We start from the raw sequence: 27,826 nt of genomic DNA, 5'->3' as shown, positions 1-27,826 counted from the left end.
AAGTTCTTGTGCCTCCTTCTTCACATTTGGGTGATGCTCCAAGGTTTTTGCTTTTCTCTTGGTAACAATTACTTCATCATAAACTTTCTTGGATTTTATTTTCCTTTCCTTGCTCTTGTATTTCCTTTCATGGTATCAGAGTAGGTTTCTAATCCTTGTTTTAAGTTGACATTGATGAAGGTTACCATTCTGTGGAGTTCACCTTGTTGGAGGCATTCTTGAGAGGAGAAGAAGTTCTTTTTCTAATATTTTCTAATGTGCAGGTTTTGGTTTCAGATTTTAACCTTTTTTTTCAAACTTGTTAACAAGTTTGCCTGCAGGTTTAATCTCCTATTCTAGTAAGTTTTTATTAAAAAAAAAAGGGCTTTGGAAGGCTTGCCACCAAAGTTCCTTCTTTCTAGTTTAAATTTAATTATTTTTAAAGTTTTGGAAGGCTTGCCGCCAAAACTCTGGTGCTAACTTCTTTTCCTACATACTTTAGATTTCATATTCATTTGTTTTGGAAGGCTTGCCGCCAAAATAGTTTCATCATAAAGTTGCTTCTCTGATTCATATTGTAGGTTCTCACATTTTGTTTACTTGCAAGCTTTTTTGATTAAAAACAAGAAATTTAAGCTTCCTTGCAGGATTTTGTTATCAAATTTTCTCATTTTCTAACCTCATTCACAGAATACTAACTCTTTTTTTAATATCTATTGATCTATTTCAATCATTGTTTGTGCTTATTTCAGCCTGGTTTACTTTACATAATAAATCTTACATTTTTTGTGTATCTAGAAACCATTTCGTTTTCAGTAGCTCTTGAGTGCGTCTATAAGTCCTGTCTGCAATTCTGGGTAAGCTTGACTTGCATTCTTGTGTGGGTTAAGTTTGGGTTAAATTTCTGTCCCTAGTTCACGTTCTAACGTCACCCATCAAATTCAGGTCATACTCATATGTCTGCCTCACAGACTCTTATTTCCGCTACAGGTGTTTCACTATTTATATTGATCTTGCTATCTTGTGTGTCTCTAGCTGAACAAGGTGTCGAACCTTCAACTCTCGGGTGCTATCTCAGATCACTAACCTTTATGGATAGATATCCCCGTGCAGCAACACTCCCCTTTGTCGCCTTCAAATAGCTTTGGCATTTGTGTAAACTTGGAATAATTGTTGTAAATTGGCATTGCATACCAATAAGTGATTTCATAGCCCTCGCTTTTGGCATTTGAGATTTGCTGTTTAAAAATTTCTGCTACTTCGGCACTCAGTGCTCAGTACTCAGTGCTGCTATTTTAGTGCCATATCCTTGGCTGTAAAGAATTCCATACCCACAAGCCCCACCCATAGTTCCAGTTGCGTCGTTGCCTCCATAAAAGGTAGCGTGGGCATTAGTCCAGCCCGAACCATAAACAACATGACCCCTACTGAAAACGCCTAACACAACAGCAAGCCCTAAAACTACCAGCGCCGCCATTATCTTCTCTCTAAAGTGTAGAAAGATAAACGCACCCTGCACTTCGCCCTTCACCCGCACATTCAGATTTGGCTGAGGCTGGTGACATCCGATAAAGTCGCTGTTGTCCACTTAGAGTCGAATACCTGTGTTTTGTATTCATTCAACTTGTTCTGTTTCATAGGTCCTATAGCTGTGTCAATATTTAAAGTTACACAGGAAATCAAGAAACAAGGATATCATTTTTAATCGAAAAACCTTTCTAAAACACAATATACTGTGCTTTGAAGTATGAAATTGCTCAAATGTGAGACACAACATTTAACCATTTTATTTATCTGCATCCATAATATTCATTGCCAGAGATAGGACCACCAGAGTTGCAACTGTAGATTCTCTGCACTGTAGATTCTCTGCAAAATAACATTTCTGTAATCTTTCACCTACCTCAAATTTTGCAGCACCGTTACAGTCCATTCTTAGGCTTCTATTATTAATTCTCTTACGTTTTAAATTCATTCATAAAAATTTCAGTTTAAAACCTTTCTTTATCTTTCACGTGTATTCTAAAATTTAAAAGAGTTATAAGTTTTTTACATATATATATAAAAAAAAGGTTTAAAGTATTCATGCATAGTAAAGTTAAGTTTATATTCAGACTTAAACAAAGTTTATAAAGTTTCTTTAAAAAAAAAAAAAAAGTTTTAAATATATAAAGTTTTGTTAATATAAATTATTTTATTTTATTATTATTAAAGATTTTTTAAAATACAAGTTTGTTTTAAAAATTTAAATTTGTTATTTAAGATTTGAATATAACATTTTTTTTACATAAATTTTGTTATAGTTATTACTCAAATCTGGTTTATTTTTAAATCAAGGAGGTTAATTTTTATTTTTATTTTTTAATCAAAGGGGTGATTTTTTTTTTACAAACTATTATTTTGCTATCATGTCTACATTAATTTCGGAAATTAAATTAAATAGTTCCAATTATCATTCTTGGAAAACACATATCTCGTTTATTTTTCGTTTCAAACACCTTTTGGATGTTGCGACTGATAAAACCTTTGAACCTGCTACATCTGCTCCTCAAGCCTACCTAGATAGATGGAAGGCTCAAAATGAGGAAGCACTTGGTTTAATTGGTATTTCAATGGTTCCTGATTTGTATGTTTTAATTGGAAATTGTACAAAAGCGCATGAAGCTTGGGAAATTTTAAAAACAACTTATGATAGCTCAAATGAATCCCGAAAAATTCAACTTCAAGATCAACTTGAAGATCTAAGGTATACGGATTTTAAAACTATGGATGAATTCTTATTAAAGTTTGATTCTGTTAATAGTCAATTAACTGGTTTAGGAGTTACTCTAGCTGATTTGCGTTTAATTCATCTTATTCTTAGAAAATGTCTTCCTCGCCAATTTCAACAATTTATTACGAATATTCATGCTCAACTTGCTATTCCTAGCTTAGCTACTCAATTAACATATGATATTTTTCGTAATTTATTGCGTCAAGAGGAAGCTAAATTAATTCAATTTGGTACTCTTAAGAATAGTGAACATGCTTTTATGTCTAAAAATCAAAATCATAATAATAATTTTAGATCCAATAATAATAAACATAATCATAATCATAATAATAATCATAATAATAATCACAAATCTTCTAATTATCAATCTCATTCTAAATCCTATCATAACAATTCTCATAATAATAATCATAATAATACGTACAATAATCAAAGGAATAATTCTCAAACAAGACCCCATTGCACATATTGTGGGAAAGATGGACATATTACTAATAATTGTTTTAAGAAACAAAATGGTAAAAAGCCCATGAATCAAAATAATCAAAATAATCAACATAAACCTCATTATAAGAAAGGTAATAATAATAGTAATTCATCTCGTCATGCATTTACATGTACTTATAATGTTTCTCAACCACTTGAGTGGATTATTGATTCTGGTGCATCTCAACATGTTACTTCTCATAAAGAATGTTTTGAATCTTTGCATCCTGATACTTCTAATATTCTTGTTCAATTAGCTAATAATCATAGTTGTAAAGTTGAAGCTATTGGTGATGTGAATGTTCCTAATGGGAAATTACATGATGTTCTTTATGTTCCTGAATTAAAATCAAATTTGATTTCAGTTACTAAACTTTGTCAAGATTATAAGATTAACTTTTATAGGGGCATATGTTATATCATTGATCCAAACACTAATCATTTTATTGCTACTGCTAAAATGGATAGTGATAACTTATTCAAGTTCTATGAATTTGCTCCTCCAAAGTATTATTTGCTTACTACTGTTGATTTTAATATATGGCATGAAAGACTTGGCCATCTCAATTCTGATTATATTTCATTAATGCAAAAAGCAAATATGGTTGATGGATTGCCTAGTATTGTTCCTTCTCAAATTGTTTGCAATGGTTGCATGAGTGGTAAGATGCATAGGGAACCCTTTCCTCATGGTCAATCTTGGAGGGCATACACTAAATTGCATCTAGTTCATAGTGATCTCTTGGGTCCCATGGAGAATCCCTCCATCCAAGGTTTAAGGTATGCACTTACCTTTGTTGATGATTTTTCAAGGAGAACATGGATATATTTCCTTCATAGTAAGGAACAAGTGCTTGATGTGTTTATTGAATTTCATATGTTTGTAGAAAGGCAATCTGGTTCTAAAATTAAGATTCTTCGTACTGACAATAGAAGAGAATATGTCAATAATGCATTTAATGCTTATTTGAAATCTTTTGGAATTAAACATGAGCTTACCATTCCTTATACACCACAACAAAATGGTGTGGCAGAACGGAAGCATAGGACAATTGTTGAAATGGCTAGATGTTTATTGCATGCTAAAAATATGGATTACAAGTTTTGGGCTGAAGCTATGGCTTGTGCAACATATTTAATTAATAGAACACCTACCAAAGCCTTAAAGGATAAAACTCCTGAAGAAGCTTGGTCTGGTAGAAAGCCTAATTTGCAGAATTTAAGAATTTTTGGTTCCATAGCTTATGTTCACAAACCTAAGGAGAAAAGAAAAAAATTAGATGCTAAATCTTCTCCTTTTATTTTTGTTGGTTATGATGAAAATACTAAAGGTTATAGAGTTTACAATCCTATTACTAACAAGGTAAAAGTTGCAAGAGATGTTTGTATTGCAGAAAAAGGAATTCATGATTGTTCTAAAGTGGAGGATGATGAACTTGGTCAAACCAAAGTTGTGCTTGTGGAGGACCAACCTCCTTCTCTTAACCCTACTCCTAATGCATCTCTTTCTATTCCTTCTAGTGATAGTGATGATGATAATAATAACTCTACTCCTCATGACTCTTCTTCTAGTGATGAATCCATTACTTCTAAAAGAAGACCTAAATGGTTTAAATCTTTAATTCAAGATAGTGATGAATACTTAGCTAGAATGGATAAACTTCAAGCTAGGAGAGTTAATTATTGTAATTATGCTTTAATGACTACTATTATGAATTCTAATGATCCTAAAACATTTGATCAAGCTAAAAATCAACCGCATTGGCAAAAAGCAATGAAGGAAGAATATGATACTTTAACTTCTAACCAAACTTGGGATTTAGTTCCCTTGCCTCATGGTAAAAATCTTGTTTCTTGCAAGTGGCTTTATAAAACTAAATTGAATGCTAATAATCAAGTTAGTAAATTTAAAGCTAGATTAGTTGCTAGAGGTTTTTCTCAAATTGAAGGCTTAGATTATATAGAAACTTTTGCTCCTGTTGCTAAAATGCCTACAATTAAACTTGTGCTTGCTTTAGCTTCTCGAATGAATTGGCCTATTCACCAAATGGATGTTAAAAGTGCTTTTCTTAATGGTGATTTACATGAGGAAATTTATATGTCTCAACCTCCTGGTTTTATTAAAGAAGGTAATGCACACTTAGTTTGTAAATTAAAGAAATCAATTTATGGATTAAAGCAATCTCCTAGGGAGTGGTATTCCAAGATTAATGAATTCTTTCTTTCTCAAGGCTTTATTAGAAGTAAAAATGATCCTAACTTGTATATTAAACATAGTGAAGATGATATTATAATTATTATCTTGTATGTAGATGGTTTGATTCTTACTTCAAGTTCCAATACTTTGATTTCTAATATTAAGTTTCAACTTAATCAAAAATTTCAAATGACTGATTTAGGTCTTTTACATTATTTCTTAGGAATGCAAATTTGGCAAACCTCTAAAGGAATTTTCCTATCTCAAAGTAAATATGCTCAAGATCTCATAGATAAGTTTAAAATGAATGATGCTCATCATGTTTCAATTCCTATTGAATTAGGCACTAAGTTAATGCTTGATATGCAAACTCCTCTTGTTGATCCTACTTTGTATAGACAATTAGTTGGAAGTTTAAATTATTTAACTCTTACTAGGCCAGATATTGCTTATAGTGTTGGTTTGGTTTCAAGATTCATGTCTAAACCTCAACAAACACACTTTAAAGTTGCTAAAAGAATTCTAAGATATATTAAAGGAACTATTAATGTAGGTTTGTTTTATGATACAAATTCTGATTTTACTTTAAAAGGTTTTACTGATTCCGATCTAGGTGGAGATCCCAATGATGGGAAATCTACTTGTGGTTATTGTTTTTTTGTTGGTTCAGGAGCAATTTCTTGGAATAGTAAAAAGCAACAATCTACCTCTCTTGGATCCACTGAAGCTGAGTACAAAGGATGCACTAATGCTTCCAAAGAAGTCTTGTGGCTTAGAAGACTACTTGAAGATTTGGGTCTACCTCAACACGAACCAACTCCATTGTATTGTGACAAACAAAGTGCCATTGCCTTGGCTAAAAATCCAGTTTTCCATGCAAGGACAAAACACATTGCTCTCCAACACCACTTTATTAGAGAACAAATTGAAGACAAGCAAGTTTCACTCCTCTATTGCAAGGGGGAAGACCAAGTTGCAGATATTTTGACCAAGCCACTTTGTAAAGAAAAGTTCCAATTTCATTGTAAAAATCTTGGATTACAACCCATTGAAGGGTTTGATGTAGGCTCCCCAAGTAAAGCTTAAGGGGGGGTGTTAGAATATTTAATCTTTACTTAGTTTAGGTTTATTTGTATTTAGGATATTCCTTTGGAATTCCTACATGTAATTTGTCCTCTAGTACATGTGTGAGGACAAGTCATTTCTTTTATTTTCCTTTATTAAGGAATATTAGATTTCCTCCATAAGAGGATGTGGACACATGGCACACACATTTTATGAATGGTGGCATTCATAGATTTGGGAGTTACTTTGTAACTCCTCTCCTCATCTCTATTTAAGAGATGTCTCCTCTCTCACTTCTTCTTAATGACAATATTGTAAAAGAGCTTCTTGCTCTCTCTCTCTCTCTCATTTTAGGCATTGCCTCATTCATAATATCACAAGGGGTTTTTCTTTGCTTTTCCCCTTTCAAAAGTTCTTGTGCCTCCTTCTTCACATTTGGGTGATGCTCCAAGGTTTTTGCTTTTCTCTTGGTAACAATTACTTCATCATAAACTTTCTTGGATTTTATTTTCCTTTCCTTGCTCTTGTATTTCCTTTCACCTTCAAATGAAAAAAGCGAGCTCTTATGTATGAAACCCTAGATCTTATTTTTGAACTTAATTCTATCTTTAGGCCGACCTAGGAATTGAATTTCCTACAAATCTTTTGGGATTAACCATTATAATATCATAGAATTGTGCTCTCGAAATTTCGGGAGAAAAGTCGAGGACCATGTGCACTCCCGCCATAGTGTGACCAGCTTTTTACCAAATTTTCAAGGTCGTTAGATATGATGATATTAGAGTGAATCCCAAAGTTACAGCTGATTTGAGGTGTTTTGATATGCGAAATCCGGTCTTAACGGTCAAAATAGGACATAATTAGGGTTTATGATTAAATGATTTATTGGAAGAATAAAATAAAAAGGGGGACACTTAGGGTAAAGGGCCCAGTTTTATAATGTGAGGAGTGATAAAATATGACTTTATATTTAATTAAATTAATTAATTAAATGCTTAAAGGGAAATAATAATGCAAGATGCAAACACACTAAGGCAGGTGCTAACCTAAGTGTGAAATTGTACCACCCTAGCAAGGGTGTACAATTTATGACACTACAACACATTCATACTATTTTAGTTCATCCTTATTGACAAGGTTACACCTCTCAACATAATTAAATGTTTATCTACACCTGCATGGATAGGTGGGTTTGCTTGGGCCATGGGTTTACTCCCCATTGGTCTCAAGTTTGACTCCCTCCTAGGTTAAGAGGGGGGGACTGCTTGCGGGCTGTGAATCCTCCCCACAGGGTAGCGGGGATACCCCTGTCATTACCAAAAAAAACAAAAAATATTAAATATTTATCTACAAAATGTATTGTTGTTATGTGGACAAATAGTATGCTTATGTATAAAACTACTATTCTTATGCATACAATTAATGGGGTGACAATATGTATGCATTAAAGTTATTCCTATTATATGTTTGTCCTATGACAAATGTAAAAGGCAACTATAATAAATACATTGTGAAGACAAGAGAAAAAAATGAAAACATGAAAATTTGAGTGCATAATTTGACTCTTTTACCTTGTTTTATCTTTTTTCTTTTGATTAAACGTAAGTGAAGTGTATCCAATGGCTCCACTTGATGTGTTCTTTCTGATGTGTTGATGGATTGAATGTGGTTGTTTAGTAGACCAATAGCATGATGTTAAGACTAGGATGATAGATCAAGAAAATGGAAACATAAGAATATAATTAAGATTGTTAACTAAATGAATAGCATGATGATAGCATAAGAGTATCAAATGGGATGTGAGCCCTTGAATTTTTAAATTTTTCAAGGGGAAAAATGGAAAGCCAATACATATTTGTTAATGGAGGGCTAGGATTTGAAGAAGATGGGGATATGGATTGAAGTTGTAATCATGTGACAAATGTCATGTGAGGCTAAGAGCTAGTCGTGTGAAGATCAGACTACAAAACAACAAACACAAATGATACACTACAACTTAACAAACTAAAAACATGGACATAAATCTTGAAGATGTGACAGGAAGTCTTGACAAAATTTTAAAAAATAGATTCAATGAATACATTGAACTACAATTCAGTTTCAACAGTATGTGTACATTAAATATGGGAAAAATTACTTTCTTCCAACAATTAAATGTAAGAATCCTCTTATAAATGCAAATAAAGTATATCTTTTAAATATTTATAGGAATAAAACAAGAAGACTCTAAAGCAGATTTACCCGTAGTGAAGGAAACTATTTATTTTCTTTTGATCCCTAATGTTGTTCAAAGGACTTTGACTTGCAGCAGTGGGTACTGGCTCCTTTGCACAATAGTTGTCAAACGTGTATTGGGTAGTGTGGCGTGGAAATGGACTTCAAGGGAAGGAAATATTTTGATCACTCCTCTACAGCATTCACACAGCCTTCAATGCCAATTATAGCTTGATGATACCAAATAATATATTAAATAAAAACTTCATCAAGAGGCCCTTAAAATACACAAACATAATCGAATTGGAAGGAAAAATTTTAGATCTTCATCACAGTTGATTCATCACATTGAGGATCAAAATGTATAACCTGCTCTAAATTTATGTGGCAGACATGCTTAATAAAAATATGCATAAAACCATATGCTTACACAACTAAAAATAGATTGATCTCAATATTATTAGTATTATATGTTAAGAAAACAATGTCTCTAAAAGCTAACAAATTACACAACAAATTTGTATCACAATTATAGATAATTTTTAATTTTTAGCATAGTCATAAATGACAAATATTTTCTGAATCTTTTAAAATGATAATGTTGTCCATTTTAAAATGATAATGTTGTCCATCACTAAAAAGTATTTTCTACTCTAAGTTGTTGTAAGACACAATTACAATAGAATACTTGGGGGGCAAGGTTTACTTAGGTGAAGGCTGTAAAAGGTTGTATTGAGTTGAAGGCCACCATAATTGCCCCCTGGAAGATTAATGTGGGACAAGTCCAGATTGCCCAAGAATGTGGGTGATTGCAGCTCCAAGGAGATAATTACTGGGAAAGGCTAATAGCCTTGCAATGCCTGGGAAAGGCTACGATATTTTGTGTAGTCTATAAATTTTTTGCCTTTGTATTTTGTGTAGTATATAAATGATTTTCCTTTGCAATAAAGAAAACAAAGTCTGCATAAAAACAGAGCATACTACTACTCTGTTCTTAACCCTGCTGTGAAAAAAAGAGTAGTAGTATCTGTAAGTCAATTTGTTTATTGTTGTTATTGTTTTCTCTCTGCTATTTTATTTTGTTAATCAGTTGGCTCGGAGGAGACAGGGTAGCTTAAAAAAATCCCTCTCATGTTGTTATCATTAACTGTTTACAGTTTGCGAGAAAGGATTGGAAATACGAATTTAGCCCATTTCCACCCAATTTTAATGTTTGAAGAGAAAGCATGTCTTCAAACTACGGTGGAAACTTGCCCTCCAAATAATTTTTCTCTAAGTTCACCATCTCAATGGAAGAGCGATTTTGAAATTGGGAGGAATATTTTCTCTAAGTTCAGCATGACTACTCAAACAGCCTCACTACTGGTCTCATCCAAAAAGTAGGAATAAATATCATAAAATGGAAAAGTATTATATCGTATGCATTTAGTACAGTTTATAGTTAGGAAAATATGACTGCTATAGCCTCACTAAGATGGCCAATTTTCTAATGTATGATCTTCTTCAATCAAAGTGTCAATTGTTATATGTATCTGTAATGACTCTCCTATGGAGCTGTCAATTTTGTTAAAAAAAATTAATATCAAAACAAAGAGTATGGATACATTTAACTACATTATTCTAAGTTAAATTTACTAATTTATATTTCATAATATTTATATTAATATAAATTATAAAAAAACAAAATAACATGATTATAAAAGAAAAAATCTTCATCTTTATTACTTTTTTCTCTATTTTATAAAATATTTTATTCATTTAGTAGTTATTCTTGATCTTATAAAGAATAAAATAACCACCATAAAATAAATTCTAGCTACCATTATTAATATTATATAAATTTTAATTTATAAATAATTTAATACTGCACATTTTTTTGACAAAAATTAATTTATATTTTTAATCTAAAATAATAATAAATAAATAAATTTTTATTGTTAATGATAAAATAGTTATGACTTTTTTTTTCCTTAATATAAATCTGTCAAAATAAAATAAAATAATCAATAAACATTATTGATTTTGATTCTTCAAGTTAATTTAAATTAAAATTAAAAAATATATTACATAAATGTTATTTTAAAATTCACTTAGACTAACAAGATGTCAATTTTTTTTATTTTTTCATAAAATTGATGCATCATTAACATTTAGATGAAAGCTAAAATTTGTTTATAATTTCTACCTTGTAATGACATGATAAAATTTTTAATGCTGAGAGGGCACTTCATATTTCCCAATGATTTTACATTCCTTGTTAGCCATACAAATTCTTGACTATACCACCTGCAATAACAAATCATGAATGGTCAACGTGCTATTTTATTTGATTTACAACTAAAAAATCTAGACAAACTTTGTACCTGAAATTGCTTAAATTTCTAACTCTCAAGAATCATTGCATATTGCTTTGTCAATCGAACTTTTTATTAGAGCTATAAGACACATCTTCCATGCCACTCAATAGGAATAGGGAAATAACACACTAAAACAAAATGTAGATATAAATAATTGATTGACCTGTCACATTCAAGATCAAAATAAATATCCCACTCTCAATTTATAAGGCAGGCATGATGATACATGAACAAAACTTAAATTTTACTTAATAAAAATATGCATAAACCATATGCTTGCGAACTAAAAATAGATTGACTTCAATCTTATTAGGTAGGTCAACATCATATGCTAAGAAAACAACTAAAGCTTACAAATTAGCTTACAAACTTCTACCACAGTTGTACCACAGTTGTAGACAACTTCTTGATATATAATTATAGAAGGCAATTATTTTCTAAATCTTTCGAAAAGATAAATGATAATGTCGTCCATCACTTGGAAGCATTTTCTACTCCAAGTTGTGGTAAGACACAACACTCCAATTACAATTGAAAACCCAACTGCAAAGCTCATTCCCAGACCAACTGCCCACCATGTATCCTTCTCTTCTTCTTCTTCTTCTTCTTCATCCATCTTATCAACATCTATATTTGGCGGACAAGGTTTACTTTGGTGAAGGCCGCAACAGGTTGTATTGAGTTGGAGGCCGCACAGGCCTGAATTGTTTGAAAAGGATGATGCCTCAAATGTGTAGAATTGTCCCCCTTGTGGTATCCTACCAGAAAGATGATTGCAGGACAAGCCCAGGTAACCCAAGAATGTGAGTGATTGCAGCTCCAAAGGGATATTTCCAGACAGTTGGTTGTGTGACAAATCAAGAGACTCCAATTGTAGCATTTTCCCCAAACTCTTCGGGATTTCACCCGTAATATGGTTTCTTGAAATATTAAGAATAACCAAACCATCGAGCAATCCCATGTCTGGAGGAATTCCACCTGCTAAATTGTTGTTTGATAGATCAATACATTTTACCAGTGCCAATGACCTTACATACTCCAATTCTTGTGCTTTGTTAATGACTGTCACTCGATCCACATAGAAAATGTCGCCAAAAACTGTACTAGCTTCAAATATTTCAGCTGTTACTGTTTGGTTTTTCATGGCCTGTAAAGATGAAATGGTGGCGGGAATGATTCCTGAAAATTTGTTGGATGAAAGATCCAAGATTTGAAGAAGTGGCAGTGTTGTGACTTCTAAAGGTATTATGCCTTCAAATCTATTTGATCTCAAGATCAAAATCTTAAGCTTTGAAAGCTGCCCTATCCAAGTTGGAATGTTCCCTTTCATTCTGTTATTGCTCAAATCTAGTATCTCCAACTCCTTACTGTTTGCAAGAGAGGATGGGATATACGACTTCAGTCCATTTCCACCCAATTTTAATGTTTGAAGAGAAAGCATGTCTCCAAGCCCCCGTCGCAACTTGCCCTCCAAACAATTGTTCTCTAAATTCAAAATCTCAATATAAGAGCTATTTTTCAAACATGCAGGAATCTTACCTGTAAGCTTGTTATTTGAGAGATCCACAATCTTTATTTGGCATATAGACGGTGGAATGGTGCCGTTGAGATAATTTCGAGAGAGAAACAGATATGCAAGACCAGAATATTCTGTTGGAATGGATCCACTGAGTTGATTCTCTGACACGTCCAGATACAACAGGACATCAGAAAGGAGCGGAAGCTGCCCTTGTAAATTATTGCTATGCAAATCCAGACTCCCCAATCGACTTCCCATCACCGAATGAGGCAGAAATCCTGTAAAGTGATTATGAGAAAGATTGAGATTCAGAAGAGAATTGACACCCCATATCCACTGGGGAATATTTCCTGTAAGGCTGCAGTTGGACAAATCCACTTTGTGAACCCGATATTGAGTTATTAGGAATGTTGGAAGACCGCCTTCCACGTTACATGAACTTAATCTCAGCACTGTCAAAGAGAATCTTGGAATCCATGTTGGACTGAACCTGGCAGTTAAAAGATTATCGGAAATGTCTAAATAGACAAGTTCGCTGAGATTATCAAGGTGAGACTCTGAAAAAGTCCCACTTAACCGGTTGGAGTACAGGTACAGGCTGTTCAGTTTAGGAAGATTGGAAATGTCGAGAGGGATGGCACCTTCTGAATTGTTGTTGCTTAGATCAAGCAATTCGAGAGATGAGAGTAGGCCAATGGAAAGGGGTATTTTGTCACTCAAATGGTTATCACTCAGGCCAAGTTGGACAAGGGACGGGAGTTTAGCCAATGAAGGGATTTTACCCGTCAATGCATTGCAACTCAGATGAAGCCATGCAAGGTAGTGAAGCGTACTGGCGGGGGACGGAATACTGTCACTCAATTGATTGTAACTCAAATCGACATATTGGAGATTCGTAAATGCAGCCAACAGCATTAGGGGAATGGGACCATCCAACTGGTTATGGGATAGATCAATATAGGCCAAAGGATAAGGTCTTCCCAACTGAGGTCTATCCCCAAACGGCGGGATGTGGCCTCTTAACATGTTATAACCGAGATCCAATTCTCTAAGCGCTGTGAGATTTGCCATAGTAATCGGTATACTTTCAACACGGCAGCCTGAGAGATGCAAGACAGTTAACGAGGAAATGTTGGCAACAGAGTCCGGAATGGTTCCTCCCACTGCTGTGCTTGAAAGATCAAGGGTGTGAAGGGAAGCAGAGTGTTGGGGTAGAATGCTTGACAGCTTCCCTCCCAGATGGTAGTTATAGGACAAGTCCAGTAGTTGCAGTCTTGGAAGGCTCAGCAGGGCAGAAGGGATGCTACCAGTAAAACCGTTCCTACCAAGTTCGAGGTGGGTGAGATTGGTGAGGTTGGCAAGGGAAGGGGGAGATTCTCCAGAAAGATCACACTCGTACATTTGAAGACGGGTGAGAGCGTACATGGTGGAGAGAGCGTTGTCCAACTCATTGCTGTCCACTCTTGACATGTTCACATTGTCCAGGATGAGCTCCCGTAAATCTCTCATATTTCCCGTCCACGCCCGCACGTCCACCATTCTCAGATCATTGTAAGAGAGATCCAAGTAGTACAAAGTAGACATGTTCCCCAGCTCCCTGGGAATATCTCCACTAAATCCAGCCTCTGATAAGTGCAAGTAGCGCAAACTCTTGAGTCTGGCCAATCCAGGAGGGATGGGAACTCCAGAGAAATTATTCCAGCTGAGATCCAGGTGTTCCAACTGTTCCAGATTGAACAATGGGGAAAGAACATCCCCAGCTAAATTATTTAGAGGCATTTCGAGATTAGGACTATCACCATATCGAGCATCATCGGAACTGTGGAGATCGAGTCGAATGACATGATGTGTGTGAGGATGGCATTGGATTCCATTCCACTCACAACAGTTGAAACCATGCCATGAGTTGAGCAATTGATTGGAGGGATCAACAACAGAATCCTTGAAACGCAAAAGGTAATCTCTTTCAGGGCGGGGACAACACCAACCGCCATTGCCGTGGAAGAGCAGAACAAAGGCTACAGCTAACCAACACATTTTCATTAGACTGCCTCTAGTTGCTCTTTTTCTGAGGCTTTGAGCGCCTCTAGTTGAATATATAGAGAATGGCTTGACCCCCACTCCAGTATGGATTACTCTAGTGGAACATCTTCACCTAAACCGGCATTCGATTTGTTGACTAGACTATAAAAGGAAGATTCTGAAAACTCCAAATTCGGTTTCAATGAATTTGCACTAGGGACAAGTCGGGGAAAATTTTGTAGCGTGAACAACACACAATGTAGGCCCATCGAGAAAAATAATGAAAAAATTGACATTGTCATTATTATCATACACCGCATTACTTGATATTGACTCTTGAGTTGATAGATGAAAAAAGGAAACAGTTAAGTTGAGTTAAGTTGAGGTGTTTGCTGCATGAAATTTGTATGAAATTTATTTAATTTTCTTCCGCGTAAAGTCCCCCGCAAAGCACAATTTGAAGCTGTATGAAATTTATTTAATTTTTTTCTGCGTAAAGTTCTCATAGAGAAAGAAGTTTTTATTTTTTAATAACTCTATATTTTTCAATATAAATCAAATTATGATATTGTTATGGAGATTCAATTATGTTGTATGTTGTTTTGGAGTCAAATCTATTGATCTATGTTTTATGAATAGTAGAAGAATCCATCTTTAATGATAATTAATGATCCACTTAACATCTAGATGAATATTTTTCACTTAATTTTTTTTTGGGAGGGGATTGTGAATAGTTTATTATTTATTTAATGTAAATTCATTTTGATTTGATTTTTAAAAGTTTTTAAAAAGCTTGAGACTTTAAATATTATTTTGTAAAAATTTAATTGTTTAATTTTAGAATAATTTTTTTAATTTTTTACTTATTATTATTATTATTATTTTCAGATTTACATTATTTGATTAATAAATATAATATATTAACCATTAATTATGTATTTATAACTTTATTCTAATAAATTATATGTTTAGATTTTTTAAATCTTAATTATAATTTATTTTAATAATTATTATACTATAATATATAAATAAATGATCTTAAGATATATTATATAAAAAATTTAATAATATTATTATTCAAATTTTTAAAATATATAAATATATAATCAATAGTAAGTTTTTAATAAATATAATTACTTTTTAAATAATAATATTAATTATTATTATTCATATATATAAATTGAATTAAATAAATAAATAAATTATGAATTGATATCTTCTTTTGATAGATTTGATTTTACTTTTAACTTTTTAGGTTTACTGTTAGGTGTAACTTTTAATATAAATTTTAGCTTTAACAATTTTCATATAATTTATTTTATTTTTAACATTTTATTTGAATTACAATTTTAATTTTCAAAATTTAATTTATTTAATATTAAATATATTTATACTCAATTTTAGAATAAATTTGTATTTGTTAATATTGAATTTATCTTGCAAAATGGGATCCGCAACTCGCAGGGGCGACCATGGTTGGCAAAGGACACCCAACTATAGAGCTTCCCCTTCGAAAATCGAAGGCATTGGTAGAATGGACCTAGGGTCTTTGCTAGCATATCTAAGAGTTAGTCTCTCCCTACATTTGTCATGGGTTCAAATAGAATGCCTATTGGCAAGGGTGGTTGGGCTGATATTCAAAACTTCAAGAAAAACTCAAACTTTGATGCTAAGAGAAAAAAGGGTGCCCTTAAGGAAAAATCATTGCATGGAGCATCTAAGGAACCTCTTTATGTTCGAAGAGGATCATATCCTCATAGGAAGTCACTAAATCAAATAAATGGTGGGAATTGGGGAAAGATGCAGGGTATAGGGGAAAAGAAGAGGAGGGTTCCCAGTTATTAGGGTTATCATAAAGATGAAGGACTCGAGCCAAGAAAGAGTTATGGCGATAATTCTTTTATAATGCCATCTAATCCTATAGCTCCAAATGCTAATCGATTAAAGGACAAAGCTTTATTGGTGAAGTGGTGTGGTGAGGGCGGAGATGTTTTAGAGATAATGGTCTGGTGAAGGAAAGCCTACTTAGGAAAGATAAGTATTTGACCCCTTAAGAGTGCACAAAATAAATTATATGAAAATTGTTGGAATGGGCAAGCTTTGATTAGAATAGGAGATGCCCTAGGCTCCTTTTTGGGAGTAGAAGAAGACTTCCTCAATGGAAAATTAGGGGATGTGGCAAATATTTATGTGGAGATTGACTCAAATATGGGAGTCTTTAGAGAATTAGATATATTATCAGATTGTGATAGATGGCATTAGAAAGTGAAAGTCTTGGATGATAAGCAACCTAGAAGGTTCCCCTTTAGGGTAAAATCAATGGCTAGTTGTTTAGGAGTCAACGAGAGCTTAGAAGGGATGAGGATGCTACATTTGGAATTAGATGTTGATACCCAAAAAGACCCTAAGGCTTTTGGGGGCTTGATAGGAAGCATAAAAGGAAAATCCCCACTAATTGGAGAGGAAGATAGTAGGAATACTCTATCAACCGTTTGCCTTCATGAAAAGGAAGGAGAGGGAAGAAATCCCTAGAAGGATGGGCCTCCATAAAAGATATCACAAACCAAGTTAGGCAAGATAATCTTGATAACGTCAGAGAAGAAGGAAAACAATTGGAATTGGTTAAAGGCATAAAAGAGTCAGTGAATGCTACATAGATGCATTTGGGAGAAGGAGGAAGATAAACATATAGATGAGTTGAGGGATAATAATTGAGAGGAACTTAATCAAATTAAGAGTGAAACTGGTGCTCTAATTCAGGGAATCAACCATCAACTGTGTTTTATATCCTCAAAGGGTGGCCAATTGGGTTTTGACAAGATAAAGGTTGAGGAGACTCAACTACAAAAGGAAGCCTCTCTTGTTAATGGCCTAGATTTTGATCAAAGGGAGGACCCATTGGCTCCTAGTTTAGATAAGGAGGGAGAAATTCAAAAGGTTGTAGGACTAGAATCTATTGTTGGAGAAGAAGAACGTCTTTCCCCATAAATGGAAGCAAATAGTGATTTCTTTGGTATCTCTCAACCACAAATTGAGGAAAGTGAGGAGTAGTTGAAAGAAAAACAACTTTTGATTCAAATGAATTTGAATTTAACACACACTGGCCAGAGAGACAAGTCACGAAACAACTTGTAGCATGAACAACACACAATGTAGGCACATCGAGGAAAATAATAGAAAACTATACATGATCATTATCATTGGAGAGTATTGCACGGGATCAAAAAGCCATCATGTCTTGAAAGAGGAAAAGAATCCATTACCATTATTTTAGTTTTATTTATTTCAAAATTATCTTGTGTTAAAGTTTAACTATAAAAAATTTATTGATTTTTTTCACAGTAGTTGATTGGTTAAATTTAAGAGTTGAAATGGTTATCATCAATTTTCATTCTTCACATATGAATAATTTTTTAAAAAGTCCAAAACCATCACTTTTAAATCTATGAATTCAAATATTGATGTTTCGCAGAATGTTCCATTTTCACATGATTCCTACCCACCTACCAAAACAGAAGTCGTTTCCAAATATCCATTTCGTGGGGTTACCCAATTTGCGTCAAGGATGATAATTTGACAGTCGAAATAGACAAGTTCATGAATAGACATGTCCCGTGCATCGCGTAAGAAAATTGGTGCAGTCAGACGAGCTAAGAATTGCATGAGAAGGTACACGACTACCAAAAATTTTGTAATTACAATTCTTAAGAGATGAATTACTCTAATCGACCGTCTTCACCTAAACTGGCATTCGATTTGTTGACTAGAAAATGAAAAGAAGATTCTGAAACGTGCATATTTGGTTTCAATGAAAGGGACAAGTCAGGAAAAAAATTGTATTTCATACATATTTACGCCGAAGGCGTCTCCGTCTCCTACTATGAAATGGACAGGGAAATTTTTAAAATCAACGGTCCAAAACTTAACATAAGCATGCAAGACGATCACAGTGTTTTGGACCATTGGATCTTTGCCCTCTTTTTTCATCCGTCGTTCGCTAAATTCCAAGGAATTGCAACTTGTGCCCGAATGGTACCATCGCCAGTAGATTATCTTGTCATCGTTTCCACCGCCTCTTTTCCCCATTCACGTTTCCTTGAAAGACTCAAATGGACTCCCTACTTTTCATATGAACGATTGAGATTCAAGGATATACCATGCAAGACGATCAAATAAATTGTGACCGTCTATTTTCTACTGGCTGTCAGGAAAAGTAGTTTCGACGGTGAAATGCCAGTGGAGCAGTTTGAAAATGACCTGTGAATATTAAAGAAAGGATGAGCAAATATTGTGGTCACATCACGAACCGTACGCGACAGAATCAAAACGCGGCTTCTTAGTTAAGATCCCGCCAACTAGGTAAATGAGCGGCCCCCATAAATATTATCGTCAAGTGCATTAATAGCGGTCATTCATTTTCCGTCATAAATATCGATCGCTTTTTAACTGGTCGTTTGCTAACCGAAGTCATGTTTCCGTTCACTATTTTCAAATTTTTTGGGGCTGGGTATACTTTCCGTCAGAAATGTGATGACATTTCAATATGCTAGCGAATGAAGGCAGCCTTGGTTGCTTTTCCGATTAGCGCAATGGGATTAAAATAGGAGGAAATTGGGTCATTGTCAATTGCGCAACAATAAATACAACTTAGAATGAAATGTTACGCCTAGGTAAGTGGTGGTTTTTTTAATGTAAAAAGAGTTAAAATATGTTCAGAGATATTGTCATTCTAAATTTAAATATCTCTGAACATATTTTAACTCTTTTTACATAAAAGGCAACCACTTAGAAATATGTTTAAACATGTTCAATACATATCTATGATAAATAGATTTAGTTTTTTAATTTTTGTTTTTAAAGATCGTTAATTAATTCACAAAATTGAAAAATTTATATAATTAAAATAAATATATTCACACGTTAAAATTAAAATTCATAGCAAATTAAAATATAATTGATGAATGTAAATAAATATAATCATTCTATACACTTAAATTTAATTAATTAGATGTTATTAATTATATATTATTTTATATAATGTAAATTTATACTAAAATAATATTATGCTTATATTTATTTATTATTTTGTATTATATATTATAATAGAACTGATTAAATTTATAATAGAACTGATTAAATATTATAAGTATGATATTTCAATTGATTCAAATAACTCCTCTTGAGATCATTCGTCTCTCTCTCTCTCTCTCTCTCTCTCACACACACACACACACACACACACAATGTTTCTCTCTCCCTATCTTTATTTCTTCTCCCCCTCTCTCTATTACTTGTATATATCACCTTTATCTCACACTTGCTTCTCTTTTCAAACATAGCCCAGAAGCACAATATATGAATATATATAATAACACTCTTTCACTATGCGACACCATCTCATTCTTCTGAACTGGATAAACATGATGGGGACGAATTCCATAAACAAAAACAAATGCCAAACAATTCTACCCATAGAAGCGACAGGAACTCAGAAATATACTACAACTCATAGACTGATAGCACTTTTAATACTTTGTCAACAAAGGATGAAAACTAGTAAATGATGACAACGTTTTTTCATAGCAACAGATACAAATTGTTAGGACAGAAAATTCAGAAATGTAACCAAATTCACAGATGTAGAATAGATTTAACAACGCAAAAGATATACAGTCACGTAAATCAATTTGCTTATACAATCAATGGCCTTATCTTCACTTTGGCAAAGACGTTTTCAAACCAAGTGGCCTTCTTTTACAATTATAGTGGTATCCTCAGACCAATACATTATCATAAGAGTCAACCATGGAAAGAAGAAAACCATTACCAAACGATGCACGCATTATCTACAAAATGAGGGTCAGAATTATAGAGCATTGATTTCAAAACCTATTATTTGATTGCAGCTTAAACTTCCTTTAAAACCAATGTCCCCCTCTTCAATCGATCCCTTCCAGATATAGATTAAATTGATATACCAAAGCCTCTTTTGTTTTACTCAACTCATTCCAACTGCCTTCTCTCCCTCGTCCATAGCTCTCTGTTTTGTCCCAATAGCTTGAAAATTCCTAAAACTTGCACCAAGTTTATAAAAAAAAAAGACAATTGCAAAGGATTTGATCTAGAAAAATACACATTTTTAGAACTCATGTTTTGATGTACTTACCACAAAAGTATTGCAGGCTAGCTATCCTTGTTTTAACGGAAGTTAATATTCAACTAAACTTAAATTAATGAAAAAAAAAACGTCCTGGCTAGAATTCTTAAGGAATAAAATAATATAGTTAATTTAATTCAAGCATAGTAGCTTTTATATATATTTTGTATAATATCAACATTATGCCTTTCATTTGATTCTTCTATAGATTGTTTTATTATTTTGAAATTGAGGATAAATGAACTTAAGCTCCTCCTCTTCTCAACATAATCCCTTAATCAATGGCTACGAATATGACATTTTTTAAATCTTTAATTATGAGTTTTTTAATCTTCAATTTCAGTCTGTGTCACGACTTCAATCTAATACATAGATTGATCATATACAAAGGTTAATCATCAGAACTCAACAATCAAACATTAGAACTCGCACACTATAGATAATCATGTGATAAGATAATCAACAACATTAAGAAACTTTGTAATTCTTTATTTTATTATTATATTATCTTATACATATTAATATATTTAGAATGTGATTATCAACACACAAAAGTCATTACAAGGGTACAAGGTTGTATAGATTTTACTACAATTTAACCTTAAAATGTATCAATATTCAAGAATAGATAGTCAACATAGTATCTTCATGGTCATAAGGTTGTATGTGAAGCTAAAGAAAAACAAGTACAAACAAGTTAGATATAAGATACAATAGATCATTCACAATAAAGTCAAACCAATAAATAATTAATGGCATCATACATATTCAATTAAAAATCATACCTCATATGCAATTTCTAACTAGCTTCCTTGACACTCTCTCTACAAAATCCCTAAAATGTATTATATCTTGAGAAGTGAATAAGGGAACTAGAGGATAGTGCATATGTGATGAAAAAAATGAGGTTGTACAAGTCAACTATGAATAATTCAATGTTTTGTGAAAACTATTACAATTGGTTGAAAGATAATTTACCAAAGGTAGAGCCACCATACTAGGTGTCAACCTATGTTGAAACATCTTTGTTGATGAGTTAATTACAAATTGGCCCAGACATCTCTCTCTCTCTCTCTCTCTCTCTCTCTCTCTCTCTCTCTCTCTCTCTCTCTCTCTCTCTCTCTCTCTCTCTCTCTCTCTCTCTCTCTCTCTCCATCTTAATCTTTTTCTCTCTCTATTTGTCACCCTATTCCTATCTCACTCTATCTTCATCTCTACCTCTATCTTTTCCTCCCCCCTATATCTAGATATGTCTCTCTCTCTTTACCTATTCATATATCTCCATTTCTACCTCTCATCCTTCTTCCTAGACCTCTACTTCTATATGTCTTTGCCTCTCTATCTCCCTCTCTATATGTTTATCTCTTCAATATTTATGTCTCTCTGCCCCCTCTCTCTCTCTCCATATTTATTTATATCTCTCTCTCCCCTTCCTCTCTTCCCCTATCTCTAGACATGTCTTACTCTTTTAAATCTATCCATATATATTTGTCTCCCTCTCCCTCTCTCTCTCTCTCTCTCTCTCTCTCTCTCTCTCTCTCTCTCTCTCTCTCTCTCTCTCTCTCTCTCTCTCTCTCTCTCTCTCTCTCTCTCTCTCTCTCTCTCTCTCTCTCTCTCTCTCTCTCTCTCTCTCTCTCTCTATCTCTATCCATTTTCATATCCATCGCTCTTCCTCTCTTCCCTTATCTCTAGACATGTCTCACTCTATTTATCTATCCATTTCTCTCCCTCTCACTATTGCAAACATAACATGAGACTTTTGGTATGGATTCCAATCATCTTCTTGATTCAAAGGTTTTATTTCACTTATGTTTGGTTTCCTTTAATGAGTGCACAACTCACTTAAATCTATCACTTCTTTGTTGGGACTATTATTGCATTAGCAACATCATTTTCTAAATGGCCTTTATTAATTTACCTCATGTACTTCACAAATGTATGCAAAAACAGACGATTTTTTTTTGTAATTGACCTTCCACACCTATTCGGCGTACCCATTGCACACCAAGGTGCAATTGCTAGTTTATCATACATGGGCATTACTTACATAGATTTTTGAGTTGATAAAGAAAAAGAGAAAATAGGGGAAATGGAGGTGTTTGTTGTATTAAATTTATTTAATTTTCTTTTGCACAATTTGAAGTTGGTTCTCCAAGAAATGTTATTTTTTTATTATCTATTGTCTTCTTTTCACATAATAGAATGTGAAGTTGGAATTTTTTTTTAATAAGTAGAAGAACATATTTTCCACAACAAATCAAATTACAATATTGCTATTGAGATTCAACTATGTTGCATTTGAGTCAAACTTATTGACCCATTTTTCATGAGTAGTAATCCATACGAACCCATCTCTTGTTGGCATGTTTGTTCAAAACTTAAATAAAGAAATGGCATTTTACTTATAAGTTCAATATTGTGCTAGCACATCTGATAAAATCATTAAAAAGAGAATAAACATGAGAAAATATCACATTTCTAAGGGTCTTGTGAAGATTTTTAAAGAGAACAAAGATATCCATCTACATCTAGTGATAAATCTTGTCTTTGGAAAAAATAAAATAAAATTGTCAATAATGGTATAGTGGACACAAAGCCTATGCCAAAAATATTGTAGCATTATAAATTGTGCTCTCCATAATGAATGGTTGCTTAGCACTTATTTCATCTAGGTGAAATATGTTTTACTTAACTTTTTCTTTTTCTTGATATTGTGAATAGTTTATTATTCATTTAATGTACATTTATTTTGGTTTGAATTTAAAAAGTGTGAAATTCCAAACATTATTTTGTAAAAGATTTAATTATTTAATTTTAAAATGATTTATTTTAATTTCTTTCTTTTGGATTTTCTACATATTAATTTTTACTATTTTTTAAGATTTACATTATTAGAATAATAAATATAATATATTAATAATTAATTATATATTTATAACTTTATAATTAAAAATATAATATATTAATAATTAATTATATATTTATAACTTTATAACTTTATAATTAAAAATTATATGTTTAGATTTTTTTAATTTAAATTATAATATTTTAATAATTATTATATTATAATATATAAACAATTCATTTTAAGATATATTATTTATAAAATTTAATATTTTTTTATTTTTTTAAATATATAAATAAATAATTAATAGTAAGTATTTAGTAAATATAATTAGCTTTTTAAATAATAATATTAATTATTATTATTTTTATATATAAATTAAATTAAATAAATAAATGAAATATGAATTGATATCTATTTTAATAGATTTGATTTTACTTTTTTTTTTGTATTAAGTATCATAGAGCAATTATAAACTTATTACAAATACCAGCTCCTTTCGAGTAATCTTATTACATATACAAGCTCCTTTCGAGCACAAATACAAGCTCATTTCGAGCACCAAACTAGAAACAACAATTGGAAGATCAAGGGTCACAACTTAGAAATCCACTTTAAACAATGTGACAAATACAACCAATAGAAGACCAAGAGTCACAACTTAGAATTCTACAAAGATGTCCCTCTTGGGAGTTGAACTTGGGTCTCCACATTGAGAACTCAATGCTTTAACCAACTAAGCTCAACCCCCTAGACTTTTGATTTTACTTTTAACTTTTTAGGTTTAATGTTATTTGGTAAATTTTTAATATAAAAGTTAAAATTTTAGTTTTAACAATATTCATCTAATTTATTTTATTTTTAATATCTTATTTGAATTATAATTATGATTTTTAAAATTTATTTGATTTAATATTTTAACTATATGTACACTCAATTTTATAATATATTTGTATTTGTTAATATTGAGTTTATCTTTCAATTATGTTAATATTATTTAAATTATATTTTTCAGATGCATGTTTTATTAATATTTTAATTTTAATAAATTAAAAACAATAGTTTTGATTTTTATTATTGATTTTTTAAATTATTATTTTATTGATATTTATATTTGCATTTGGTTTAGCTTATATTAATTTTTAATTCAGATTTATGTTTGAAATTTATTTGTATGTCTTCTTATGAAGTGACTTTGTGTCCCTCTACCCTTTCTTTTGTGGATATTTGTATTATATTTTTATATTAATAGATGCTAATGCACATATTCATCAAAAAAATTACCAATAATAATGAAAAGGTATTAGGATAATTTAGTTTATAATTATTTGTCTTATTAAAAAAATTTAATTATAAAATAATAATATTTTTAAATTTTATTTTTATTTATATCTCTTCAGTTTGCTTATATCCCCTCTTTATTTATCTCTCTCTCTCTCTCTCTCTCTCTCTCTCTCTCTCTCACACACACACACACACACACACACACACACACACACACACACACATGTTTATATTTCTATCTATCCATATCCACCTATCCCTCTTCCTCTCTTCTTCCATCTCTATATCTCTCTTTATCACCTCCTCTTTCTATACCTTCTGCTTCTCTCTCATTTCACTCTCCACTTCTCTCTCATCTCACTCTCCACTTCTCTCTATCTCTCACAAACACACACTCCTCATTTCTCCTTCCCTATCTCTATCTCTTTATCTTTTCCCCCCTCTATCCCACTCTGCATTAATCAATCATCTTCTTTCTCTCTCACTCTCACCCCTCTATCTTTTCATCGCCCTTTATATCTATATCTCATTATCTCTACCTCTCTTAATGTATCCATGTCTCCCTCTATCCATCCTACATCATACCTCCATCTCTATTTCTCTAGAACTCACTCTCCCTCTTCTCTTTATCTCTTTATATCCATATCTTTCTCTACCTCTATCCGCATATATCTCTATATACATATTTGTCTTGTCACTATACCTTTCTATCTCTTTATATCACCCTCTCTCCACCCCCTTCTTCTCTCTTTCCCTTTCACTGCCTCTTCTTCTCTCTCCCTATCTACTTATCTATGTCCCTCTCTCTATCTATTCTCTCTCTTGTGCTCACTCATATATCCTCCTATCTCTATCTCTCCCCATTTGTCACTATCTCACTTCCTTCCTATCCTCCTATCTACCTCTCTATCTCTACCTCTCTCCATTTCTCTTCCATATATCTCTATCTCCATCTCTTTCTCTTTTTATTTATCATCTCTCCCTCTATCAAAATTGTTCTCTCTCCCTCTCTCTATTTTATTTGTCTATATCTACTTCCTTATGTTTGTCTATCCCTCTACACATCTCTCCATCTCTCCTCCCCCTCTTCTTCTATATCTTTTCCCCTATTTTTTTCTTTTCATCTCTCCAGATTTCTCTCCCTCTCCCTCTTTCTATAATTCTATGTTTATATCTATTTAAATTTCTATCTTTGTCTGTCTTTTTTTTTTTCTTCCATCTCTATCTCTATCTTCGTCTCTCTCTCTCTCTCTCTCTCTCTCTCTCTCTCTCTCTCTCTCTCTCTCTCTCTCTCTCTCTCTCTCTCTCTCTCTCTCTCTCTCTCTCTCTCTCTCTCTCTCTCTCTCTCTCTCTCTCTCTCTCTCTCTATATATATATATATATATATATATATATATATATATATATATATATAACACAATTCTTCTATTGAGAGGGGGGTGAATAAGTAGAAGATCTAAAAAAATTATCCTTAATCAATTAAAATAACTTAGATAAAGTAATAAGTAGGAAAACAAAAATGATAAGAGAGATCAATCACACATAAAAACTTCAACACCTGATGTACATGCAAAACCCAAGATGGATGAAAAACCAAGGTGAGGAATGTTGTTAGGATCTAGAGTCCTAATCCAACATCAAAAATAAATGTGTACAAATATTTAAGGGTACCGACCCTAAGGAATCACCAAATCCCTTGCTTGAGAGCACCAACTCTTACAATCACAAACTAGTAATTTGAGCAGCAACTCAACATCCTCGAGGCACCAACCATAAGGATGTTAGAAATAAATGAATCACTGACTTCAAATATAAAATATTACATTAGTGGAGGCATGCATTCAAATTGTTACAAAATGAACACTATAAATCTTTAGATATATCAATCAGTTTTATATTCCATAAGGTTATCAATCTGCAAATAAACTTTTTTATTATGTTTGCAATCTTTAGAGAAGCCCTATTCACACCAACTTAACACAACTTCATCAAATAAAATACATGATATACATCACGGTTGATCTTTTTAATAGTCTGAATCAATTAATCAACATATAAATGTATCACTATTTTGATTTGTCAAAATAAACAATGTTGTAAGGTGTGTGTCCTTGGTCTCCTTGTGCTATACAATGTAGTACATGGGTTTGTAACATGGCTTAACCACCTCCTATGGATTCTATAAGTCTAGTGGTTGTAACAGGCATTAACAATTCAATCTTTTGGTGCAACAACAACCATAGTTGTAACAAGTGGTATTAGAGCTTGGTCACATGTTCAAGCCCCTTGCTTGTGCTAGGAGTGATTATTGCAAGGTGTGCGCCCTTGGTCTCCTTATGCTATACAACATAATGCTTGGGTTTGTGACATGGCTTCACTGCCTCCTGTGGATTCTATAAGTCTAGTGGTTGTATCGGGCATTAGCAAGTCGATCTTTTGGTGCAACAATAACTATACTTATAATAAATAAATTGTATAAGTATCGTATACCTCAATCTTCCTTCATAGTTTGCATACTTTCAACATCTTGCACTCAATCATATTCTCTTCAATATTTCATCAACATACTCATTCCACTCAACATTCAAAATCTAATTATAAACTCTTGTTCATAAGTTATGACATTTTAAATAATAACTCTTTACAACTTGTGGCAATTATACTTCAGTGGTGGATTCTTTCATTTTCTTTCTTGTTCTTCTGGGCAGTGAGCCCTTCTTTTTCTAGTGGTTGTAGCTAGGCAGTAAGCCCACCTACAGTGAGAATTCTTGTAGTGAGCCACCCTTTGTAAAAATCACCTTAACTGGTTTCATCCTATTAGGTGTTTCATAATTGGGAATTAGCATTCTCTATGGTTTTTCTCTCCTTTGATTTTCCACGTATATCTGGTGTTCTTGTGTATGTTTTATGTATGTGTTCTTTCATGCT

At 32.6% G+C, this 27,826-nt stretch overlaps 1 protein-coding gene across 1 annotated transcript; it reads right to left on the bottom strand.

Moving 5' to 3' along the window:
• Positions 1-1,246: 1,246 nt before the first annotated feature.
• Positions 1,247-14,627, bottom strand: LOC131047839 (receptor like protein 26-like). The gene is made up of 2 exons (XM_057981624.2): positions 11,601-14,627; positions 1,247-1,534 (listed from the first exon to the last, which is right to left on the bottom strand). Exons 1-2 carry the CDS (start codon positions 14,625-14,627, stop codon positions 1,247-1,249), a joined length of 3,315 nt encoding a protein of 1,104 aa, XP_057837607.2.
• Between the last annotated feature and the right edge of the window lie 13,199 nt (positions 14,628-27,826).

This window comes from Cryptomeria japonica, chromosome 4 (assembly GCF_030272615.1).
Source record: "Cryptomeria japonica chromosome 4, Sugi_1.0, whole genome shotgun sequence".
Taxonomy (NCBI): Eukaryota; Viridiplantae; Streptophyta; class Pinopsida; order Cupressales; family Cupressaceae; genus Cryptomeria; species Cryptomeria japonica.
This window is presented reverse-complemented; position numbering and strand designations above follow the sequence as displayed.